The following is a 24,179-nucleotide window of genomic DNA, read 5'->3' as shown; positions in this document are numbered from 1 at the left end:
TTAGTTAAACCTAACAGAGTTAAATACGTTAAAAAGTGACTAAACCGCTTCTCAGTAGTTCAAGTCGAGTTAAAACAACTCTTGAGCTAAAGCGAAGTTAAGTGAAAACATTTAAAAGTCTCTTCACATATCTTTAAACGTCTTGCTTATATCTGCGGTGGTACACAACATCACGGTATGCACTCCTATAATGCCGGGTCAGTTTCTTAACAGCAGGCACTGTGACACATATCACGGTATAGACTCCTATAAACCGCCAGCACTGTGACACATATCACGGTATAGACTCCTATAAACCGCCAGCACTGTCACACATCACAGCATACACTCCTATAATACAATGTGAGCCATAGACATAAAGGCTAGATGGCTCAAGGCGGAGTCTCTGACGTAGTTCACCCGGCGGCCATCTTGCTTCGGGGCTACGGTACAGTATGCTCTATGGCAGCTCAAACAAAAATAGTCATAACTCGCTCAAATCTTGACGGATTTACAAACGGGTTGGTTTAATACAAACGTTATCAACGTGGCTATGATTTAGGACGCTTATCTGCTTAATATCTTTTTTATATGAAGGTCATATAAAAGCATATAAGTATGCAGACGTCTCTCATGTTTCTAACAAACCAAACCGCTTGAAAATCGGTTGAAAATTGAGCAAGTTATGGTTATTTAAAAGTACATAGACACAATGTTATGCTGCCCGGAATTAAGATAGCCGCCACGTGGCGACGTCGCTCTCCATTGGCCAGCAGCGTGGGTGAGCCATCTAGCTTTCTTATATACTGTATATCTATGATGTGAACCATCACCGTATACACTCCTAATGCAGTGTGACACATCGTCACGGTATGCACTCCTAAAGCTGGCTCCGATCATAAACATTCAATCCGATACATTGTTTCCTTTACAATACAGTACGTTTTCAAACGAGCAACCTGATTGGCAAGCGATGCCATCTAGAGTGGATTGTATTTACGTATTTACGAGGGGGGGGGGGATCAAAAACCAAAGCCGTGGGTTTGTTCTTTCCTATTGGCTGGAGACAGCTGGCAGTAACAAGTTACACACACTGTAAACATTTATGTGCAACGCACACACGCACACACGCCACACGCACCCCTTTGGTAGACACAGACATAAATAAATATTTGTAAAAAAAAAAATCTTAAGTGGAACAATCAGCCGTTTTGAGGATTTAACTTCAACAGATGAAACATAATCCAAAAATCAAACAACTAAATAAATAGAAACACAAGATTCAGAGCTTTCTACATCACAGACACGACTACAACACTATATGAATATGACAGCACAGATGTCTTTCTTATACACGTCTAAATATGGCTTCAACAGACCAACCAAACTCGACAAAGCTAAAACTGTTATATTTCCATCCAGATGCCCTTTTTAAGCAAATATCTGTGATTCTTAAACTTTTTGATTTCAAGGAAACATTTCATTTGGTTCCATTTTGTACACTCTCAGAGTTACAGACCAGTAGAGTAATTGTCCATTTGGTTCCATTTTGTACTCTCTCAGAGTTACAGACCAGTAAGGGTCCATTTGGTTCCATGTGTACAGACCTGTAAGGGCTTATCACATTCATTCTGCCATTTGAAAATAGCCGATCTACAAGCTCACAATGCATGGAATGTGACATTCTGCATAGTGAGTACTTGTACTTTTACTCAAGTACATTTTGAATTCCGGACTTTTACTTGTAATGGAGTAGTTCTACATTGCAGTGTTGATACTTTTACTTAAAGATGGAGTGCCGTGATTTTTGTATTTTTTCCCCCAGTTGTTCATGTGTTTATGAGGTGACAGTACTTCATTAGACCCATTGGTGTGGTTGTTATGGGCAATGATGTCTTCCCTTTGGATTTAGAGTTTCTTCCTGGAGGCTGAAACCTTGACCGTCAAACGTGCCAATGAAAAAGAAAACTGTGATATAGTGACATCACAATATCATCCCCTCCCCTAACCCCTCCCCAATTATCGTACAACAACCGTTGTGGGTGCGGCTTCAGTTCAGGTGGATCACCACCCATCACCACCCACCAGGCAAACCAGGCATAGCCTACTTAATGAACTGGTGGCCGTGTCTACATAAAAACGACATTTTAAATAAATACTGTAAACTTTTTTTTAGGTTCTTCCTCCTTATACTGTATAATAATAATACTTGATGATCATGTTTTAGGGTGGAAATAAATCCCAGCACTCCATCTTTAACCCATTCAGGACGGGAACCCCTTTTGGTGTTTGAAGCATTATGCATTATTACGTTTAGCTATTGAAATATAGCAGATCTAGAAGCTCATAGCACGGCACCTGAGTGCCACGCTACAAGCTTGTATAGATCTGCTATTTTTGAAAAATTGTGAAAATGTGGTGCAAATCTTTTAATATATTCTTTCAGAGTGAACGTTTTTAAGTGAACATATTGTCAGATGTGGGTCCACGGCAAAATACAAATAATACTGGGGGTCCTTGACATGAAAAAGGTTGAGCACCAAAGACATAGAAACCTAGGTTTTTCAGGAAACTTTTAGGATTTAGAAGAACATTTTTTAGAATCGGAAAGTAAAACAATTGAGCGTCCTCCCCGCTACAGCAATGGTATTTTATGAATGAAAACATTTGGATGGAAATATAATTGACACGGTTACTGTGGGCGAACAAACACATTGAGTGTTTTAAATTTAAATAGATCCATTACAATCGAATACAAAACCAGCAGTAAACCAATCACATTACTAATTAGTTACACACCTGTGACATATGGCTCTGAGCGAATGTGACGCAAGAAAGAAAACTAATAATCTACAATCATATTAACATTAAAACAAGAGCTGTATAGGACTTACCCATTAAGAACTGAGGTCCTCACGTCGAGGAGCCCTAAAATGATATGTATTTGGCCCACGGACCCCCATCTGAAAATCCTCTGTGCAACAAAATAATAAACGACTACATTTCCTTTGATGTTTCGCTACTTGCGGCACATTCTCTCATTAACCACACACGCACACACGCACGCACGCACATACGCATTACGCACACACACACACAAACACACACACCTCCAGTGTCGAGTACTTCAGAGGAGGAGGAGGAGGAGTCTGTTTCAGGGGGTGGAGTCTATCCTGGAGGAAGAGCCTGTAGAGAATGGAGGGTGGAGTCTTACTGGGGGTGGGTGGAGTCTGTAGACAAGGAGGGAGGAGGGAGGGTCGGGGTGTTGTTGGACCAATCAGAGCATGCCGTCCAGGTTGTTCTGGGCGATCTCGGTGGTGGAGGCGGGGCTTGGGGGGGGCTTTAGGATGAGGTATTCCTTGAGGATGGTGACGACGTCGTGATGTCCGAAATGCACCGCCTCCTCCATGGGCGTGTTGCCCCACCTGTAGCCAATGAGAACACGTCTAATAAAAAACCTGTTTTAGCCAATGAGAACACGTCTAATAAAACCTACATAGGGTGTTCCCCCCCACCTGTTAGCCAATGAGAACACGGTAGACTGTTATACCACCTGAACATACAATAACACATACAGAATGCTTTGTTGGCGTCGCCCCGTTCACCTCGCTCCGCCCGCTCCATACAATGTTGCGTCTTTGGATAGACCGGTTTATGTACCGTATTGTGCCGAATATATTTTTATTCCAATGAAAATATCCTAGAAAACTAGGGGTCGTAACTATATTCGAGGACTAGACTATTTTACACGACAAACTCATTACACATCCGCGCCGATAGATGGCGCCAGTACCGCTGAAACCAGTGTTATACGAAACGAGCCACTGAAGCACGGAGACAACGGCTACAGCTGCCTGTTTTTGAAAAATCGAAGAACGACTGACATAGAAACATAGCTTTTTCAGAAAACTGTCATTTTCAAACTTTTTTTCAAACTTTTTTTTTAGAATCTGATCTCAGTTCAAAATGGGTTAACCAAACAGAGTTGTTATGATGCCTGTTTTATTCAACTCGAACCAACATAACAGCGCAGTACCTTCATATCCCGTATATATAGCCGGATTGTTACTGGTATAAGTAATACGAAGAGACTACAGTTTATTTTGTTACTACCTTTACTATGGTACCGTATTGTGATATGAAGTAATATGAAAATTGTCTTTTGTACCTGTCTTTGGGAACTGGGTTGACTTTACAACCTTCTAGCAGGAACCGTACCACCTCTAGATGACCTGAGAAGACGCACACACACACACACACGCACACACACGCACGCACGCACAAAATTACACTATTACACACTATATACGATCTATATACTGTACATATAGGGCCTACCATATATTACAGTGAAATCGAGAAACCAGTTAAATCGGAGAAAATGGGGCCCGGTTTCGAGCTGTGACCCGGGGGGTGGGGTGGAGCTGTTGGGTGGGTGTCGTTGGCGTGCCGAAAGGGAAGGGAGGGGCACACGAGCAGCATTGGTAAAAAAAACAAAAAACAAAAACACGGCGAGCGGTTTGCCGAACCAATCACAACCAGTCAGAACCGCTCAGAACCGGTTCCAGTACCTTCAGCTGCAGCCACATGTAGAGCAGTTCTGGAGTCATAATCCCTCTGTTCCATGTCCATGGAGGACAGAGCAAACCTGCGCACGCACACGCACGCACACGCACACACACACACACACACACACACACACACACACACACACACACACACACACACACACACACACACACACACACACACACACACATATCAAAGGTACAGTTAAAACTCATTTACTGCCAGATGTTTTCCTCACACGTCTTTTCAGAGCATACTCTTATTTTGAAGGCCAAAAAAAAGTATTGTTTTATTTTGAAGGCCAGTTCAAATTGATTCGGGCCATTGGCCGGCGTTTAGCCTACCGGCTAACGGTGAGGAGGTCACATGATTTGATTTGAAAGTAAAAAAAAAAAAAAAAAATCCCAATCCATTCAAAGTAAAACAACCAACCTTCTCAGAGCAGAGACGTCACCGGTGTACGCCGCGAAGAGCAGGTTGATCACCGACTTCACCTGCGCACACGCACGCACACACACACACACACACACACACGCACGCACCCACAAACAATAACTTGTTTCAGAGTTATTCGCCAAAGTGTGTGTGTGTGTGTGTGTGTGTGTGTGTGTGTGTGTGTGTGTGTGTGTGAGTGTGTGTGTGTGTGTGCGCGTCAGTACTCACCCTCTGGTCACCCCCCTCCCGGCGAGGGTCCAGTTTCTTGGCAAAATGTCTCAGATTGTCATAGTTGTGGAAGTTACACAAAGACACCAAGTCCTGGAAGACAGACAGACAGACAGACAGACAGACAGACAGACAGACAGAATTGGTGATCATCCCCAGTTCACATTATTTTTTGGGGGGGGTCCTTCTAACCTGACTCCGCCAGATGGGGCGGAGTCAGGTTAGGGTCCTTCCCCAGTTCAAATATTTGTATTTATTTATTTACCGTGCAGAACTGTATTCCCCTCACGCTGTTCCCCAGTTTGTCCAGTGGGGGGCTCCAACACATGATGCCCATCACGTTGGGCACTACCAGCAGAATGCCACCCGCCACGCCCGATTTAGCGGGTAGACCCACCTGATGACAGACAGACAGACAGACAGACAGACAGACAGACAGACAGACAGACAAAATGGACCATTTAAAGATGGTGGCCACCACTGTGCTGAAACATAATAAAACTATATATGTTTGACTAAATAAGGTAGAAAATAGACTGAAATGTCATTTTTTATGTTTTCATATATGGGGAATACCTTGACATATTCATATTTAAGATCAACTGTGAAGGAACCACTTTTATATCATTTATATTGTGAAAATTGGCCACTTTAGTAATTTGTGTTTCTGACTTGTATTTGCATGCAGCAGACACATGGACTTAGTCCCAGTCATCCTCAGTGTTCTGGCAGGTGTTGCCAAGTTTCTTGCAACTGCACGCTTCAATGTCCTTTCCTGCAGCCGCAGCGTTGACTGAGACACCCCTTTGTGCAACTGCATGACGTGATCTCCCTGCATGCTTTTGGCATTGGTGGCAGGGAAAGGAGCCATGGCACCAACTGACCATTCAGGACTCAGTTAAAGATCTATAAGGGTCCATTTGGTTACTCTCTATCATTTAGCTGGGGACCACCTGGAACCCCCTCAAGGACCACTGGTGGTCCCTGGACCACTGGTTGAAAACTATCGCTATAGTGTATCCTGAAGTACTAGAATAGGCTGAGACCAAGTCTCACACAGGAAGAGGTTGAGTTAATTGTTTTTTAATGCAGCATCAAAAAATGTGTCTGACAGAGTGGTAACCAATTCGGTCGTCGTCGTCCAATAAGAAAAGAAAAAAACATATATTAAAAGACAAAATAAGGGGGGAATACAATTACAGTGCGGAATAAATTCCAATAAAACTCAATAAACGGCAGACAGAAAGGTCTTCAGCAGCATTGCTGTGTCTACCTGTTATTACTTCATAAAAGATAACAAACACTTTCAGTTTCATGATGTGGTGTCCTGAGTCTCCTGACCTCCCACCCACTCTGAACCGATAGCAGGGTGAAACCTTATCTATATATTGTTTTATCATTTTAATCACATGACTGAAAAGCAGTTTTATTAGTTTCATTTTTACACAGTAAGTATAAGGTAAATAAGGTCAAAGTTGATGTTGATCCCAATGTCCCTTTGTAAGTTATCTAGAGTGATAAGACTTCCCCGATAATAGATAATAGATAATAGACTTCCCCGACAATATCGCAGAGACAGTTTGTTTATTTTAGGACCACAGTTCTTGATGACATGAGACAATTTAAAGATGACCCCATGTTATTCTCCATAGTTAAGGGTTACTGCCAGTAACAGTAATATAATAGGCCTAGGCTAGGGGTTAGGGGTTATGGGTCAGGGTTACTCACATGGAAGGCGAACTGGCCACTGAAGTCGTACATTCCACAGGAGTGCATCAGGCTCAGGGTGTTTCTCACGGCCTCGGGGCTCAGCACACGCTCGCCTGTGATTGGACAGAATCCTCCGTTGGCCAGTGTGGCGGCCATGACGCTGGCGCTCTCACACGTCACCTCGATGGAACACAACTAACAAAAACAAACAAAACCTCTTAACTCCATAATTTGGACCTTCAAACCGTCTGCTAAAGCAGCTAACCCCAGATTTTTTATACCGTGCATCTCTTGCATGAAAGCTTGGGTTCGCTTCCAGGTCAAAAGGAAGTTTACCTGGAAGTAAAAGTCCAGGATGGCGGTCATGTCCGTCCCCTCTGGAAAACACTGCAAGATAAAACCATAAAACATATTTTAAAACACTGCAAGATAGACAATATTTGAAGTCTCTGGTAGGAGACTGGAGTAGTCACTTGGATGAATTATTGATAATAATCATAATCATAATTACTTTCTTCTCTTTCAGGTAATAACCGATGGCAAAATTTCTGTCTCCTGATTCTCTCTCCGACTGGAACCTGAAAGAGACCAGAAATTATATGCATCCGTGTGTGTGTGTGTGTGTGTGTGTGTGTACATGTGTGTGTGTGTGTAGTGTGTGTTACTATACTCACGTTGCGTTACTGAATCCAACATATTCATTTCCAGCCAGTTTGTTCATAAAGTTCATCACCTACAATAGAAAAGATTATTTTATATATTTATATAAACTTAAAACACATTAACACGTACATTACCCACCATGATTAATTAATGAATTCACCCGTATACCGCCAGCATTTCCCAAGTTCAACCCTTATTTTGAACCCGCGACCGGATGTTACTTTATGTTACTTACACTACACTGTGTGTGGTGTCGAACCTTATGTGGATCTATGGAGAATAACATGGGGTCATCTTAAAATCGTTTCATATAAGCATTGTGGTCCAAAGATAAACAAGCTGTTGACAGCAGCGTTATTGTCAGGGAGGTGTCTCTGTATCATTTTCGACCGTCAGTCACTCATATATGATAGTCGGTTTCAGTAGCAGTAACAATAGCATCAGTTGACTTCATATGAGTGAACCGGCCGGGATGACTTGTTTATTTTTCAAAAACAGTTCTTATATGAGGCGGTCTAAAATCCCCCTATGGGGATTACAATGCAAATAAAAAGTACATGAACCCGTGGATTTGCGCCCTCTACCGATATTGACGTCAGACTTCGGTGCTCAATAGGCGTAAGGTAAAGGTGGGGAATGGGTCTATTACAAATGATTCATAATATTATTATGAATAGTAATGATAATAATTATAATTATTATATTCATAGTATTTATTAACACTTACATAGTCAAATTTCTCGGCGTTGCTGGCTCCTTGCTGAAACATAGAAATAAATAAATGAATGTGTGCGTGCGCATGTGTCAAATATTTGGTGTGTGTGTGTGTGTGTGTGTGTGTGTGTGTGTGTGTGTACGCACGCGGCGCGTCCGTGTCACCGTGTGTGTGTCAATGCAGACAGTTGTAGTTCCATGTTTACCTTGATCAGTGACGTACACACAATGGCTCCTGCATTGACCATGGGATTGTGAGGCTTATCTGTTAAAGCACGCACACACACACACACACACACACACACACACACACACACACACACACACACACACACACACACACACACACACACACACACACACACACGCACACACACACACACACACACACACGTGGTAGGTGATAAAGAGGTGGGGAAAACAATGTGTTCATGAAAATGTTTGACAAACTACTGCTTAATTTTACTACTAGACAGACAGACAGGCAGGCAGACAGACAGACAGACAGACAGACAGACAGACAGACAGACAGACAGACAGACAGACAGACAGACAGACAGACAGACAGACAGACAGACAGACAGACAGACAGACAGACAGACAGTAAACCTGTCTTACCATCCTCGTTAAGGAACAGTTTGTTAAATCTCAGTCCGCTAGGCTCCTTCCCGATGAAGCGGTGAACGTACTCCGTCCCGTGGTCGTGGATGGCGATGGCGTACTTCAATGGTTTCACGCATGACTGCAGGCAGAACGGAACCTTAGTGTCTCCCACTGTGTGTCTGTAGGACACGCACGCACGCACGCATGCACACACACACACACACAGGCACACACGCATGCACACAGTTAATATCACTGAATTCCTTTGACAGTAATTGCTGCCACAAAGAGATAACTTCATGTTTGTTTGTCTTTCTTCATAAATTAATGCCCTGCCTACTTCATATACAAGAGTGTCACATCAAAGAAGCAAGACACAGCCCATCTACAATTCCCAATAATAGTTTTGCCATAATTATGCAGTCTTTGAAAGTGACAAAGCCATGACAGCAATGGTACAAAACAATCTTTAAAAATCTTATATAGGCTACAGCTACAGTATTTTATTATTTTATTTGACGTCTCATTTAAGGTATAGGCTATAGATATATTTTCAGTATTTTGAATATACGCAAGCTTGCATGCGTGCGTGAGTGTACCTCTGTCCATCCACGGTACATATAGACACCGCCCACAGTTCAGGACTGAAGCGAGCCAGCTGAGGAATGTAGTCTGCTACCTGAAAAAAATACAAAATAAAGGAATAAACACACTGTCTGTCTGTCTGTCTGCCGACTTTCGTAGCCTGTGCTATGACCAAAACAACGGCTGAACTGACCGAAAGCCAGAAATCTGGAAAAGACACGGAATTCGAAGATTTAAAGATGTTAAAATCATTATCTAATAAAAACAAAGAGGCTAGAAAAAGGGAAAGTATGTTAACGCGGCGGTCATCCTCACGCAAGGTCCGTCAGAGGCGAAACAGCAGTGGTGGAAAAAGTAGGCCTACTCAATTGTTTTACTTAAGTAAAAGTATATCAATACTGCAAATCTGCAATGTAGAAATACCCCGTTACAAGTAAAAGTACAAAAGTATTGGCGTCAAAATGTACTTCAAGTACCAAAACTCCAAAAGTAGAAAGTACTGCAGAATGTCCCATTTCACAAGTTTTCAAATGTATAAACATTGCATTGTGAGCTTGTACTGTAGATCGGCTATTATAGATCGGTATTATAGATCGGCTATATTCTCAAATGGCTGAAATGTATATAGGGCTGAAGTGGTATTACTGTTTGTTTTGTAATAGTAATCAAAATTTACAAAGTAAACTAGTAACTAAAGTTTTCAAATAAATGTAGTGGAGTAAAAGTACAATATTTGCCTCTGAGATACAGTGGTGTAGAAGTAAAAGTACTGGAAATTGGAAATACTCAAGTAAAGTAAAAAAAAAAAAAGCCTCAAAATTGTACTTAAGTACAGTACTTAAATATATGTACTTAGTTACTTTCCACCACTGTAAAGAGGACTTGCCACTTCCGACACTCCTGGGTGGAGCAAGTTGCAACGCGTCAAAATGTGTTAAACGGTCACCGTTTGGAAGAGGTTTGTGCTATTTTCACTGAAAATACATACAGTAAAGGAAAAAAGCACTTACTTCCCTGGACTTGCGTCATTGAGATCTATATTTTGCTATGAGTTTTGTTAGTGAGATCTGGAGTTAACCCGAGAAAGTATCTAAAGATGCCACGTTTAGTCATCTGATGTCCATTCGGTCGTTCTTTAAATCGCTTTTTGACAAACTTGTACATGTCCGTTCTGAATGGCATTTACGCCATTGGATGCGGCTCTCCGAGACCTTTCTTTGGACATACGTTTCATCGCTGATAATTACCCGTAGTCCGAGGAATAAATAGAAAACCAACGTTTTTGAACGCAATTTAATTACAACGGCAAACTTCGAAAAATATTTTGACAAACTTCCCGAAGTCGCAGAGCAATGACACTTATACGGTAAGATTGAGCTCATCAAGACCTATATCTCGATATGGTTCACATCTCGGGGGGATGGACTTTTCTATATTTCTTCTAAATGTTTTGCTTATTTTGAAGTCATTGCGGATAATTGCATTTCGAAGGAAATTTTGCATAGCGTTCTTGACAACTTTCTAAATGTTTATTTAAAAGAATACAATAAAACAGACTTCATATTTGTGTTCCCCAGGCCAGAAATAGGTGGGGGGGTGCCGAAATGTAAAATATAATTAACGTTTATTTTTTACTTAAATATTAGAAAAAGTACACAGTCCGGCTCTGCCCCTCCGCTCCCTCCCCTATAAAAGCAGGCCCAGTGGCAGAGGCAGTGTCACTCTTTCTGTTCACAGACCATAGTCACCTTCAGTTAATCCAGATTATTTATTTTTATTTGATTTTATTTGATTTTGGGGGAGAATTGTTTTTATCAGTCAGCAGGAGCCCTGGTCATTTTATTTTCCCGTCATACCAAAGCCTTAGTTTTCTCTTTCTTAAATATCAAAATTGTATTGATTTTCAAATTAGACTGCGGGAGCCCTCGCCATTTTTTTTGTCACCTTTAGTTATACACCAGACTATCACACAGTCTTTGCATTTATTTTGTTTATTTGTTTTTTATCAGTCAGCAGGAGCCCTGGTCATTTTTTCCCCATCAGCCCAAGCACTTTGTTTTTATTCTTTATTCTCCGCCGACACGTGTTTTGACATGGACTTTGAAGATGATTTCGACATCGACGATATCGATGACTCCTTTTTCAGCGAGTGGTCTGCGGCCGAGGCCAACGCTGACTCGGACGAGTCCATCACACTACAACAAGTGGCGGAGGCCAACACGGCGGCCCTGCTTGAGGCGTGCGATTCCTTCGCGAGCGTAGAGGAATTCCTCACGGCGGAGGACGTGTTCGTGGGGCTCCACAGCTCCCACCTCTCCGATCCGGAGAACCTCCTGACATTCTCCAGGGACATTGACGGCGTGGTGCTGGAGCTGGCGGCCTTTCGCCGCCTGAAGGCCGGCTATTACTCCCTCCTGTTGCCAGACGGGCTCGTCAGAGTCAAGCCGCATTGGCAATTTATGAAAAAACATGTGTCGATGAAAGGCTGCTCCCTGGAGGCGATGAGAACGTGGAGCAACGTGCACGGGTGTGACCTGGGCTTGGTGGACGGGGGATACCACCTGAATGTCACCGTCGTCCCCGCCTCCAAGGAGGACATCTGCGTCCTGCTGAGGAGCCAGGCGGACGCCAAATGCAGCACCGCCGTAGTCATGCAAGACATGGTCCGGGAATTCAAGAAGAGAGTCAAGGCCCTCGGCGCAATGGATCAAGCCCGGCCCACTGTGCAAAAAAACAGCGTGGCGGGTAGCAACACCCGCATTTCTATCGTGCAGATGGACAAGAGCTTTGTCCTCCGCCTTTTGGACGACGCCATAGGAGCTCTAAACATGCCAGAAGGCCTGAGGGTCATGAAGAGCCTCATCCAATTCGGACAAAAGGAGAGGAGGCCAGTGAGCCTGGAGGCCCTTGTGGACCTCCGAGACGTGATGTCGGTCTCGGTCCACGCCGCCGTGTCCCTGCGCAGCAAGACCCCGGGACTTCACCTCATGTGGTCCCGCTTCGGGGTGGAGAGGGTGACCGGCAGCCACGGGTCCATGTACACCAACATGTCCATGCACGAGACGGTGAACTACCAAAGCAGCCTGGGAACCCGCGGTGTCGACGTGAAGGAAGCGCTGGCTTCCGTCGTGGCAGAGTGGGAGGGGGAGGAGGAGCAGCCCAAGCTGCTGTTCATGCAGCTTTACTGCGACTCGCCGCACACCCACCAGGTGCCGTTCACCAGGCACCCCGTCAGCGGCGCCGTGGCCACGTGCGGCCTCCTCCACCATGCCACACAGGCGGCGCTTCAGAGGAGGGCCCTGGAGTACCTCGCCCACATGCTGGACCTTAGGAGGAAGGCCAGCATCCTCCTGCCAGCCAGGCTGGAGTTTGTGCTGCTGTTCGAGACACCCAAGCTTCCGCGCTGGCTCGACCCGTCCACGTTCGTCAACCAGGCCCGGCTGGAGCGGCTGCTGAGGGAGGAGTCGATGCTGGTGGCCTTTAGCGACACGCCGGCGGGGAGAGGGGTGCACACGGTGAACCAGGCGGTCCTGACGTTCCTCACGGACCGCCTGGCACAACACTGCGGGGCCAGCCTCCACCTGGGGGGCTACGAGGCCACCTGGGAGGTCTTCCAGGCGGAACTGGCCCTGGAGGAATTTTTTCACGGGCAGCCTCGCTCCACCCTGGACCGCACGTACTCCGCCAGCCTGGGCACCAGCTCCACGCACACCAAGAGCAGAACGTCGGAGCGTGGGGTGCTGGGGCTCGCGCCGTACTCCTCTGCCAGCGTCGGCCGGGAGCCTCCGCCCATCGACACGTGGACCAGGGACTCCACTCAGCAGGCGAGGATACAGAGGATGTTTCCGCTCGGCGACCACCTCGACGCCAGCCCGGCCATTCTGGGAAGGCAGATGGTCCTCATCCTCATGGGGGACCTCTATAAGAAAGAGGAGGACGAGGTGGTCGCCCAGCACCTGCCAAGCCTCCAATGTGCCGACCAAGAGGCAGGGTACAGGGTGGTGGCCGTCCACGACTATCCCACCCATGCCCAGACTCTGGTCGACAAGAAGGGACACTTCCGCTACCCCACCGTCTTCCCCAGGGTCCTGGACGTGGTGGAGGACACAGGGAGGGACAGCCTGGCGTGCCTCGTGGCCGGATTCGAGGAGCTCCGGCTGAAACGCTTCCCGCACCTCAACTTCCGCACGACCAAGGGGGGCAGGAAGGCGTTCTGGGACTGCCGGAGCATGGTCGTGCTGCGAGCGGCCGGAGCGCCGGCCACGGCCGAGGAGCAGGTCATCACGCTGAAGCAGGAGATCCTGGCCGGCATCGTAAGCAAGGGCCTGTCCTGGCCGAGCACGGTGGAGGTGTACGCGGAGCACGGTCTGCCGTGGCTCAGAGAGATCCTGAAGAGGATGCCCGGGCCGCCGGAGATACGGGACGACCACCAGAGGCTCGACGTGCTGATATTCCTGTCCTGCGTGGGGATGCTGCAGGCGCAGAAGTTCGTCGTGTATGCGCGCCTCAAGCAGCACATGCTCGAAGATCTGCCGATGTCGATCCTGCGCCTGCAGGAGAGGAACCTGCTCTGTTACGTGCCGCTCACCGTCAACTACGCCAACCTGCAGCTCTACCAGCTCGGGGAAAAGATCCCTCTTCGCGTCCTGGAGCCCGAGAGGCCACGGGTCATCGCACGGGGGGAAGACAACCGGCCGGAAGTGGCAGCGCCGGACGAGGGCCTCCAGGAGATGGAGGAGGTGGAAGTGAGGCCACGGCCGTCCAGGAGCCGGGCGCTTCCCGCCAGCACCGGCTCCGAGTGGACCGTGCGGGAGATCGGGTGTCTTCTCCCCCTGGACGTCGGGACCCTGACCCCGGAGCAGGCGTTCAGACGCTACGTGAGGCGGTGCGGAGAGGCCGCGATATGCCATCGCAGCAAGGACGCCGTGCGGAAGAAGACGAGTGAGCTCATGATGATGGAAGCCCCGTAGGCAGCTGTTTTTTGTGTTAGACACCTGAGGCAGGTCTTTTTGTTTCAAGTTAAAGTTTTTCCTCACCCTCACACAGGTCATGTTCTTTGCTTTTCTCCCAACCCATTTATTTACCCCCCTCCCTGTCCCAGTAGTCGCCTGAGGCAGGTCATTTTGTTTTGTTTTACCCCCCTTATTAGTGTGTGTCAGGGAAGTGCCGATCATGTTTTTTTTGCTCCCGATGCAATTCCGATCATTTGATTATCTCCCGATACCGATTTTTCCAGATCCGATATTTACATTTTTATAGAATTCTTAATTATGCCCTATCACAATATAGCACAATATCCAAAATCACAGAGAATATCCGGTCTAATATCATGGTATGGATATAATATTGATACTAATCACGTTTTTGTTTTTGTTTTTTTGCTCCCGATCCGATTCCGATCATTTGAAAATGACGTGATCGGCCCCGAAATCGGATCACGTGATCGGATCGGGGCAACCCTAGTAGTGTGTGTGTGTGTGTGTGTTAAATAAAACAAATAAAAAATAAAAATAATTTAAAAAATAAAAAATACAAAAATACAAAAAAATACAAAAAAATCCCCCACATGGACTCTGCCTTGACGTGGCGTGGGGGCTTGCGTGCCTCTGTGGGTCACATCACAGTCTGTGGTGTGAATCACAGAGGCCAGACTAAAGAGTCCCAGGGTCCCGTTCCGCTCCTTGACCCGCATGTTTTTGAAAACCAATTCGGCCAGAAAGCCAGAAATTTGGAAAAGGGGTTATAGGTTAACCCTTTCACGGCATCCTAGGCTGCCACGGCGCCCACTTTGAGAAACACTGCTGTACAGTAGCTACATTAGCCATTTGAAAATAGCAGATCTACAAGCTCACAACACGCTGCGAAGCGTATAGCTCGGCTATTAAAACATTTGTGTATGTGTGCGCGCATGCGTGTGTGTGTATACCTGGCCTCCGGACATATGCTTAGCGTTTGTATGCAGCTCGTCGATTTGAGCGCAGAACGACAGGAAGTCTGGGATCACAAACTTCTTCCGGAACGCCTGAGTTAACAGCACGATGTTACTCTGTACACACCTGCGCACACACACAGATGACACACACACACACACACACACACACACACACACACACACACACACACACACACACACACACACACACAGTTAAACTTGTTAGATATTCTCTGTTTCTAGTTATGAAACAGCGTAAACTGCCTCTGGCCTCTTTCTCTGTGGTACCCTAATTCCTAATACATTTCCTCCTCATGTCTGCACCACAATCCAGTTACTGAAACTCTATTCTGAATGGCTGCTATCTAACTATAAATGCACCACGTATCTCTGTGTGTGTGTGTGTGTGTGTGTGTGTGTGTGTGTGTGTGTGTGTGTGTACTGTTGCAATGCACGTAACTCGAGAACCGCTATCCCCGCCGACTTCAATGACCCGCGCGTTCCACAACACCACAGGGAGTTACTGAAACTCTATTCTGAATCTGAATGGCTGCTATGTATATAAGGGAATGTACACAACAGAAGTTTTGACCTATTAGTGAAGGACATGAGTTCATATGTTTCAGCATCTACTAAAATGTACAACCACTCACTCTTGTGTTTCAACGGCCATGTTCATGCGCAATAATGAAGATGCCTTTTCAGATGTCACAACTAATTCACCAGATGTTGTTGTTGTTGTTGAAGAGGACAGTAGAGAAGTAGGTTAATTGTACATTCGACCACAGTCTGGTTGATACATTCCTCAGAATCCTCACCAAAGTACCAGCGTCTTAAGGGTGCTATTATACAGCTTGGTTACAAATGTAAACTGCTTGTGTTTATACTTGGAACTGGAAGCCTCTGTAATGACCATAAATCAGTTGTTGAGAGGCCTGCAGATTGCAGGAAAGCCCAATAAGCCGAGAGCTGATAAGACATACATTGGCTCAATCCTGTTCAGTGTCTGTGATAATTGGCAGTCAATCGCCTCCATATACAGTATATGGAGGCGATCTACTGTTAGTGTGTGTGTGTGTGTGTGTGTGTGTGTGTGTGTGTACTTTTTAAACAGTTGTCTATCCAGAGATCCATCGGTGGTCTTCGTGATCATCTTCAACATCTCCATACACTCCTTCAGCCTCGGGTCTCCTGTACGCAGTCCTGTCGCTTTAAGAGCCTACACGCACGCACGCACGCGCACGCACACGCACACACACACACACACACACACACACACACACACACACACACACACACACACACACACACACACACGGTTAAATCAGTGGTTCTCAACTTTTTTACAACGAGCAGAACCACCTCAGAAAGTATTTGGCTCTCAAGTACCACCATTATGATTCATGTTAAAATACAGTCCTATTCAGCTAGACAGTAGGCACGTGTTCACACAAAAGGCAAATTCATTCCAAATCATAATAATATATACAAATATGCTCGTGTTGGAGCCGAGCCGTGCGAGCCTGTGTGTTCACTGCGCAGTGGGCAGCAGCAGCAGCCTACTGATCATGTGCCATGCATGTGTACTATTAAGACTAAAATTGATGAGGGGAAGGGGAGATTGTAATCAAGCCTGTAACCCCGTTACTATATGCCCGTTACTGTAATAATAATTACGCATTTTAAAATTACAGTTACCATGTTTTTTACTCTTGATTGCGTGACGGCGTTACATGTAATCCGTTACTTCCCAACCCTGATGAGCAGCTATTACAGTACTTACGGTAGTGAACCTATGAGCAGCTATTACAGTACTTACGGTAGTGAACCTATGAGCTGCTATTACAGTACTTACGGTAGTGAACCTATGAGCAGCTATTACAGTACTTACGGTAGTGAACCTATGAGCAGCTATTACAGTACTTACGGTAGTGAACCTATGAGCAGCTATTACAGTACTTACGGTAGTGAACCGATGTGCAGGTATTTTTTCGGCGCCCTCTGCAATGGTGTAAAACAACAAGTCCTCCAGACTGGGGAGAATACCTCCCTCTTTCCTCCTACACGCACGCACGGGCACAGGCACACGCAGGCACGCACGCACACACACGCACACACACGCACACACACACACACACACACACACACACACACACACACACACACACATTAATGATCCCAAACCTGTCTAGAGACAGACAGACAGACAGACAGACAGACAGACAGACAGACAGACAGACAGACAGACACGCTTCTGCTATGATTATATATTATGTTTTTTCATACAAAGCTTAATCTCTCTGGCAGGAGATTAATCCAATATTTATTTTAAAATGTTCTATATACAATTCTTTATTTATACTTTTCAAGCCTGAACAAAACACACACGTATAGTATGCCATGTGCGTGGGTAATTAATTATCCTCCCCGTGGCACAGTGGAACGCACGCGCGTGCGCCGGTAATTATCCTCCCTCTTCCATGCCCATGGAGGCACGCGTCATGCCCAAGGTACAGTGAGGTCACCCATACACTCCTGCTGTGTGCCCTGTGTGTTACGGTTACGAAACACAACATCTGTCCTATCCTTCTTTATCCCATTCTGGGCGGGAACCCCTTTTGGTGTTTTAAGGATTTAGATTATGTTAAACTTTATAGCTATTGAAAAATAGCAGATCTACAAGCAAGGTCGTAGGTCTGCTATTTTTGAAAAATCGTGAAATTGTGGCGCAAATCTTTGAATATATATTCTTTCAACGTTTTTAACTCAAATCTTTGCTTCTGGGGGGTCCCTGGAACAACATACAGTATTTTAAGATGGGGGTCCGTGGCCAATTACATATAATTCTGGTGCTCCTTGACATGAAATGGTTTGAGCACCACTGATATAGAAAGATTAGGTTTTTCAGAAAACTGTCGTGATTTAAAAGATATTTTTTTAATTTCGACGTCAGGCCTAAATGGGTTATATAATCCTTCACCTGCTGGACAGCCAGCCTGGAGACTGTAGTGCTTATGAACAAAATAAATGCTGTTATAAAATATTACTCTAGAACAGTGATTTTCAACCTTTTTCATATCAAGGCCCATTATTTTATTTGTTTTAGCATTTGAGCCACAGACCACCATTTGATGACATCAAGCCTGTCAGACCCAAAAGATAACAGGCCCAACGTTGACCAAAAATAACAATTCTTCTATATTCTCTAATTGTGTAGACTTCTTGTGAATTAAGTAATGCAGCTGTATAACAATAATGTAACTCTTGAGAGCGTTAAGATGAAACCAAATGGTTAAAGAGTTAAAGATCTATACGGGTCCATTTGTTCACCAACTGGCCATCATTTAGCTGGGGACCACCTGGATCCCCCTCAAGGGCCACTGGTGGTCCCCGGATGACTGGTAGCAGGGGTATATAGGCGACCTTAGGCAACATTGGCACCGAGGAGGGTGATCACTGGCACACTGGCCTGCGTGCGGGGCAGCAGCAGCTCACGGGTATAGAGGGGATGACTAAAACTATGACTAAATAGCCTATTCATTAATTGACAATTTTCCTCAGCAAATAAAAACTAGACTAAAATGTTAGGCAGGGATATCCACAAGGAAAAGTAATTTCATGCTTGGCCACGTGCAGGTGAAGCACTCTAAAAATAGCAGAACTACAAGCTTGTAGATTGGCTATTTTTTTTTACACACAAATATACATCAGGCATTGCAACGCCATGAAAACCTGCTAACATACATTTTTATCTTCTAAATCAACTGTAGATTTAGTTGACTAAAATCCTATGTCGACTAAAACGACACTAAAACTAATGACTAAAATGAAATGTAATTTAATCAAAAGACTGAAATACACAAGATACTATGTAAATACTACTTTATTACTATAGTACTATATAAATGCATACATAATACTATAGTATTAGGAGGCATGTAACGATATATCATTAAAAACAATTGATTCAAACAAATTTAAATTTAAAAGGGAAAATACAGGATCCTTATGAGAGAATGGGATTTGTTCCCATTCTCTCATGGAATGGGTTTGGTCACTTATCTGGAAAATTATTTTGTGTTTAAAAAAACATCATGAAAAATTGCATCGTGAACCTGGTATCGTGATTCGAATAGTAGAGTTGAGTGAATCGTTACATGCCTAAATAAGTATTAGTAGGATAATTTTACTACTGATATAGAAATACATATACAGATATACTTACAACATGATCAAAGGACAAGAACAAACAGCAAAGGAGACAAACAGTTAACCGTTAACATGACATACAAAAATGAAATACAGATTATAATGATAAATGGTAAATGGTAAATGGTGCATTTATATAGCGCCTTTATCCAAGGCGCTTTACATAGATTGTGCATTACATTCACCCATTCACACACACATTCATACACCGATTGTGGCGGAAACCATGCAAGGTACCAACCAGCACATCGGGAGCAATTTGGGGTTCAGTGTCTTGCCCAAGGACACTTCGACATGTAGACAGGAGGAGCCGGGATTCGAACCGCCGACCCATGGATCATTGGACGACCTGCTCTACCTCCTGAGCCACAGCCGCAAATACATAATCCAGGGGTCTTCAAAGTTGTTATTTTCAGGATTTGGCGGCCCCCTCGCTGTAGTAACTCTGAGGACCCCCTGTAGTAACTCTGAGGACCCCCTGTAATAACTGTGAGGACCCCCTAGGGATCCCAGACCCCCTTTTGAAGAGCCCCCCCACCCCACCCCTGAAGCCCCTATATAAACATTACTCTATGAAGTGATCCTATGGCACCCTCTACTGACTGACAACAGAACTGCTTCACTATTATAATATCAACGTATTCTCTAAAAATACTTTGACTGGAAAAATAAAAGGTACATCTACAAGCTCACTATAGCTTAAATGTTTGTGCCAGAGCAGGGATGCTGCTGAGCTTGTAGATCTGTGGTTTTCATTATAGAGTGTTTCTTCTATAACATTGTGGTCAAGAAAAGAAAACATGAGAGTGTTTGATCAAGATATGCCAGGTCAATGGTCATTGACTCATTGTCTGCATCACTTGAGGCAACAGGTGGGAGGTGGTCCAGTGTTTTTAGGGAAGGGAGAATAGTCTAGAACGTGTGGAGCGTTGTCCAGGGTGGTTTAGGGAAGGGAGACGTATAGGACATGTGGAGCATTGTCCAGGGTGTTTTACAGAAGGGAGAATTGTCTAGGACGTGTGGAGCATTGTCCAGGGTGTTTTAGGGAAGGGAGAAGAGTCTAGGAAGTGTGGAGTGTTGTCCAGGTTGTTTTAATGAAGGGAGAAGAGTCTAGGACGTGTGGAGCGTTGTCCAGGATGTTTTAGGGAAGGGAGAAGAGTCTAGGACGTGTGGAGCGTTGTCCAGGGTGTTTTAGGGAAGGGAGATGAGTCTAGGACGTGTGGAGTGTTGTCCATGGTGTTTTAGGGAAAGGAGATGAGTCTAGGTTGTGTGGAGCGTTGTCCAGGGTGTTTTAATGAAGGGAGACGAGTCTAGGACGTGTGTAGTGTCATTACCCGTTATCTCTGTATTGGATAGGCGAAATCAACAGTTATCAGCACCTTGGAATACGGCCAATATAATGGCCATACTGGCATATTCACTGTTTCAGTATATGTCATTATCACCTATTGTGACGGGTGATAATGGTATTTTTGTGTCACTGATGTCAATGACGGTGGCTCGCCGTGTCTGGTGGCCTTGAGCCACGTGAGGCACCGCCGAGCGAGGCGCTAGCCGAGCGAGTCGCCGTGCCGAGCGTTGCGACGGCCACCAGACCCCGACTCAGCGCCGTCCGAGTTACGTCCCGATAGGCAGAGAATAGTATATATTAGTAGCCCCTAGTTTCCATGCGCCGACAATAGAGTTGGAAATGACACGTTCAGCCAAGGGTGAGTATGCCAGTATGGCCATATTGGCCGTATTCCAAGGTGCTGATAACAGTTGATTTCGCCTATCCAATACAGTGATAACGGGTGAATCCGCTGGGAGTGTTGTCCAATGTCCAGGGCGTTTTAGGGTAAGGCTCAGAGTGAGCTGTATCGGCACGATCTGAGCGAGCCTTTGTAAATCGTGGGGAAAAAGCGCGTCAAAAAAAGCGGTGAGTGAGTGAATGATGTGAACACAGAGAGGTGTTGTGCAACACACGGTCTATTTGGTGATGAATTAATGATGTAGAAAGAGAGCAAGGTTTCAACAGCAGGTGTTGTTGTGCGTCTAATGTGTTCCTGGACCCTTAAGACCTCATGTTGTGTGCGGATATACACACTAATGTTTAACCACTGATAACCCCAGGGGTCAGGGCTGTCACAATAAAATTTTAAGTTGATGATTAGTTGTCACACAAATACTTGTGATTAAAGATTGGGTGCCGTGATTTTTTTCCACCCTAAAACATGTTCATCAGGTAAGGACTCAAGGAGGAAGATTTTTTTTCCAAAAAAGTGAAGAAAATAAATCTAGGTGAGGTGAGGAAACAGTATTTGTTAAAATGTCGTTTTTATGTGGACACGCCCACCAGTTCATTAAGGATGCTTGTTTTGCCTGGTGGGTGGTGGTGATCCACCTGAACTGAAGCTGCACCCACATCTGTTGTGGTATGATAAAGGGGGACGGGTTAGGGGAGGGGATGATATTGTGATGTCACTATATCACTGTTTTTTCATTGGCACGTTTGACTGTCAAGGTTTCAGCCTCCAGCTGGAAGAAACCCTAAATATACAAAAAGGGAAGACATCATTGCCCATAACAACCACAAGGGAAGGATGAAGTATTGTCACCTCATAAACACATGAAAAACTGGAAAAATACAAAAATCACGGCACTCCATCTTTAACGATTTAATTGTGCTAAAATTTGGAACATATGAATAAGTTCTGTTTGCTTTTTAGGCTTTGTTATCAACAGTTGAAAAGGGCAACTATTTAGAAATTAACATCACAAACTGACGCGTTGAAAGATATTTCTGCTAAAAGAAATGTTTGGAAATGTATGAACATTATACATGTATGTATATCATGTAATGAACAACAAGGCTATATATATTATGATTATGCTATTATTATTATTGCCTTTCTGTGTTATCCTTTTAGCACCTCTTCTATATGTATCACTGTACCCTTTCGGCAAACTGTTAAAGTATTAAATCAATACAAATAAAAATAAATGTCAGAAATGGAATTAGTGTTTATATTGTGTTAATAAGGCTATAACTAAACGTAGCCTATAGTCAATGTGTGCTCAGCTGAGCACAGCTGAGCTGAGCTATTATAGCCTAGGCTATAATAGCTATTACGTATCATATCATAATGATGTTATCCTGTATTAAATAACACAGCTATCGTGCCAGAGTCATGACTGGTTAGCACGATTAGCGCGTTCCACGCAACGCGGTGACCCGTAGAACCGCGTCTGGTCCACGTGGGGGGGCCCGCTCAGCCGATCCGCGGCCACACATTTCCACAGGTCACATATGTCGGCGTGTAACTCACTTCTCCGCGTCCTTGCCGGCGGCAGCGGCGATGGCAGCATCCGCTGCCGAGTGCCCGCTGCTCATGCCCGTCCCCGGGCCCATGCCGAAGGTTCGAGTCCCGAGAGAAGAGGAAGAAGACGCAGCTGGAAGCCTCGACAGCAATACCCTGAGATGATGCAGCAACATGGTTATTTCAACCTATAAATAAACCCTGCAGGGATGCTTTAAATGTAATGATAATACTGATGATACGGTGAATCTATCTTCCTCTGTGGATGTAAGCACGTCTCGTGCACTGACTGCAGTAAAATCCCTATAATAATAATAACGGTTTGCTCTCTGGTGTCGGTTGACTCCTGGCCAGTAGTTGCCAGGTTTTGCGAGAGAAACAAGCAACCAGGTTGTATATATGACAAGTTGACAACAAGCCCAAAAGAAGTGAGCCCTTTAGCCCTGCAGTGGTTCCCAAACCTTTTCATGTCAAGTCAAGGACCCCCAACTTGACACTAATTAGCCCCTCGGACACCCCTTTGAAGAGATATGCCAGGGACCCTCATAAGAGAAGATTTGTACGGCTCTAGCAGAGATTCTCAACCCGTTTAATTTGAAGGACCCCCAGTTTGACATGCATTAGTCTACATACCCCCATTTAATGGCATTTCTTTGATGAATTGAACATTGTGGACCCTATTGAAAACAAGTGTAATGCTTAATTGGGTCGTCCACTCACAGTTAACAGCCTTTGTATTGAGTTTGTGCTTGAAATGTACTGTAATTCTGCAAACTGTTAATACATTTTTCAATCAATCAAAAAAAATGGGACCCCCAATTTATATTGTAAAATCAATGTAATTTAACTCAGAGAGTGTACAAATGGAACCAAATTGACCCATACGGGTCCATTTAGTTCCAAACTATCCTTTATCTGGGGACCCCCTGGAACTCCCTCAAGGACCCCTAGGGGTCCCTGGACCCCACTTTGGGAACCACAGCTTTACCCTAGGGTGTAACGATATAGTAATTGCATCGAAACATCGAATTTAAATTTCAAGAATCGAAGTAGATCGAAATGTAAATAGCAACATTGACTTTGTATGATCGTATCGAATCGTTTTGCAATGCAAATAATCGATTGTATCAATACTAAGTACTTGTGTGTTGTATTTAGCAAATTTTAGGATAAAAAAGAAAAGAGGGGTTTAATTATTCAATATATCGCTACATTTGGTCTATCGATAAATGTGTGTATTCTTTGTGTTCATG

General features: G+C 44.7%; 1 protein-coding gene across 1 annotated transcript; it reads right to left on the bottom strand.

The window, feature by feature from the left end:
* Positions 1-1,256: 1,256 nt before the first annotated feature.
* Positions 1,257-23,196, bottom strand: LOC306916922 (glutaminase kidney isoform, mitochondrial-like). The gene is made up of 19 exons (XM_079495016.1): positions 22,936-23,196; positions 17,382-17,475; positions 16,522-16,637; positions 15,413-15,542; positions 9,501-9,580; positions 8,917-9,080; positions 8,505-8,563; positions 8,312-8,344; positions 7,596-7,654; positions 7,433-7,499; positions 7,258-7,308; positions 6,940-7,116; positions 5,477-5,608; positions 5,212-5,304; positions 4,981-5,042; positions 4,551-4,627; positions 4,148-4,211; positions 2,014-3,404; positions 1,257-1,947 (listed from the first exon to the last, which is right to left on the bottom strand). Exons 1-18 carry the CDS (start codon positions 23,100-23,102, stop codon positions 3,257-3,259), a joined length of 1,773 nt encoding a protein of 590 aa, XP_079351142.1. The 5' UTR covers positions 23,103-23,196; the 3' UTR covers positions 1,257-1,947; positions 2,014-3,256.
* Positions 23,197-24,179: the final 983 nt, after the last annotated feature.

Source organism: Electrona antarctica (genome assembly GCF_951216825.1).
Source record: "Electrona antarctica genome assembly, chromosome: 24".
Classification (NCBI taxonomy): Eukaryota; Metazoa; Chordata; class Actinopteri; order Myctophiformes; family Myctophidae; genus Electrona; species Electrona antarctica.
This window is presented reverse-complemented; position numbering and strand designations above follow the sequence as displayed.

Excerpts from the sequence above, each read along its gene's own strand:
- LOC306916922 (XM_079495016.1), bottom strand. The coding sequence starts at position 23,102 with ATGTTGCTGCATCATCTCAGGGTATTGCTGTCGAGGCTTCCAGCTGCG. Across the intron at positions 17,476-22,935 it reads GCCGGCAAGGACGCGGAGAA|GAAAGAGGGAGGTATTCTCC; the intron begins GTGAGTTACACG and ends TGCGTGTAGGAG. Across the intron at positions 8,345-8,504 it reads TGTGTACGTCACTGATCAAG|CAAGGAGCCAGCAACGCCGA; the intron begins GTAAACATGGAA and ends TCTATGTTTCAG.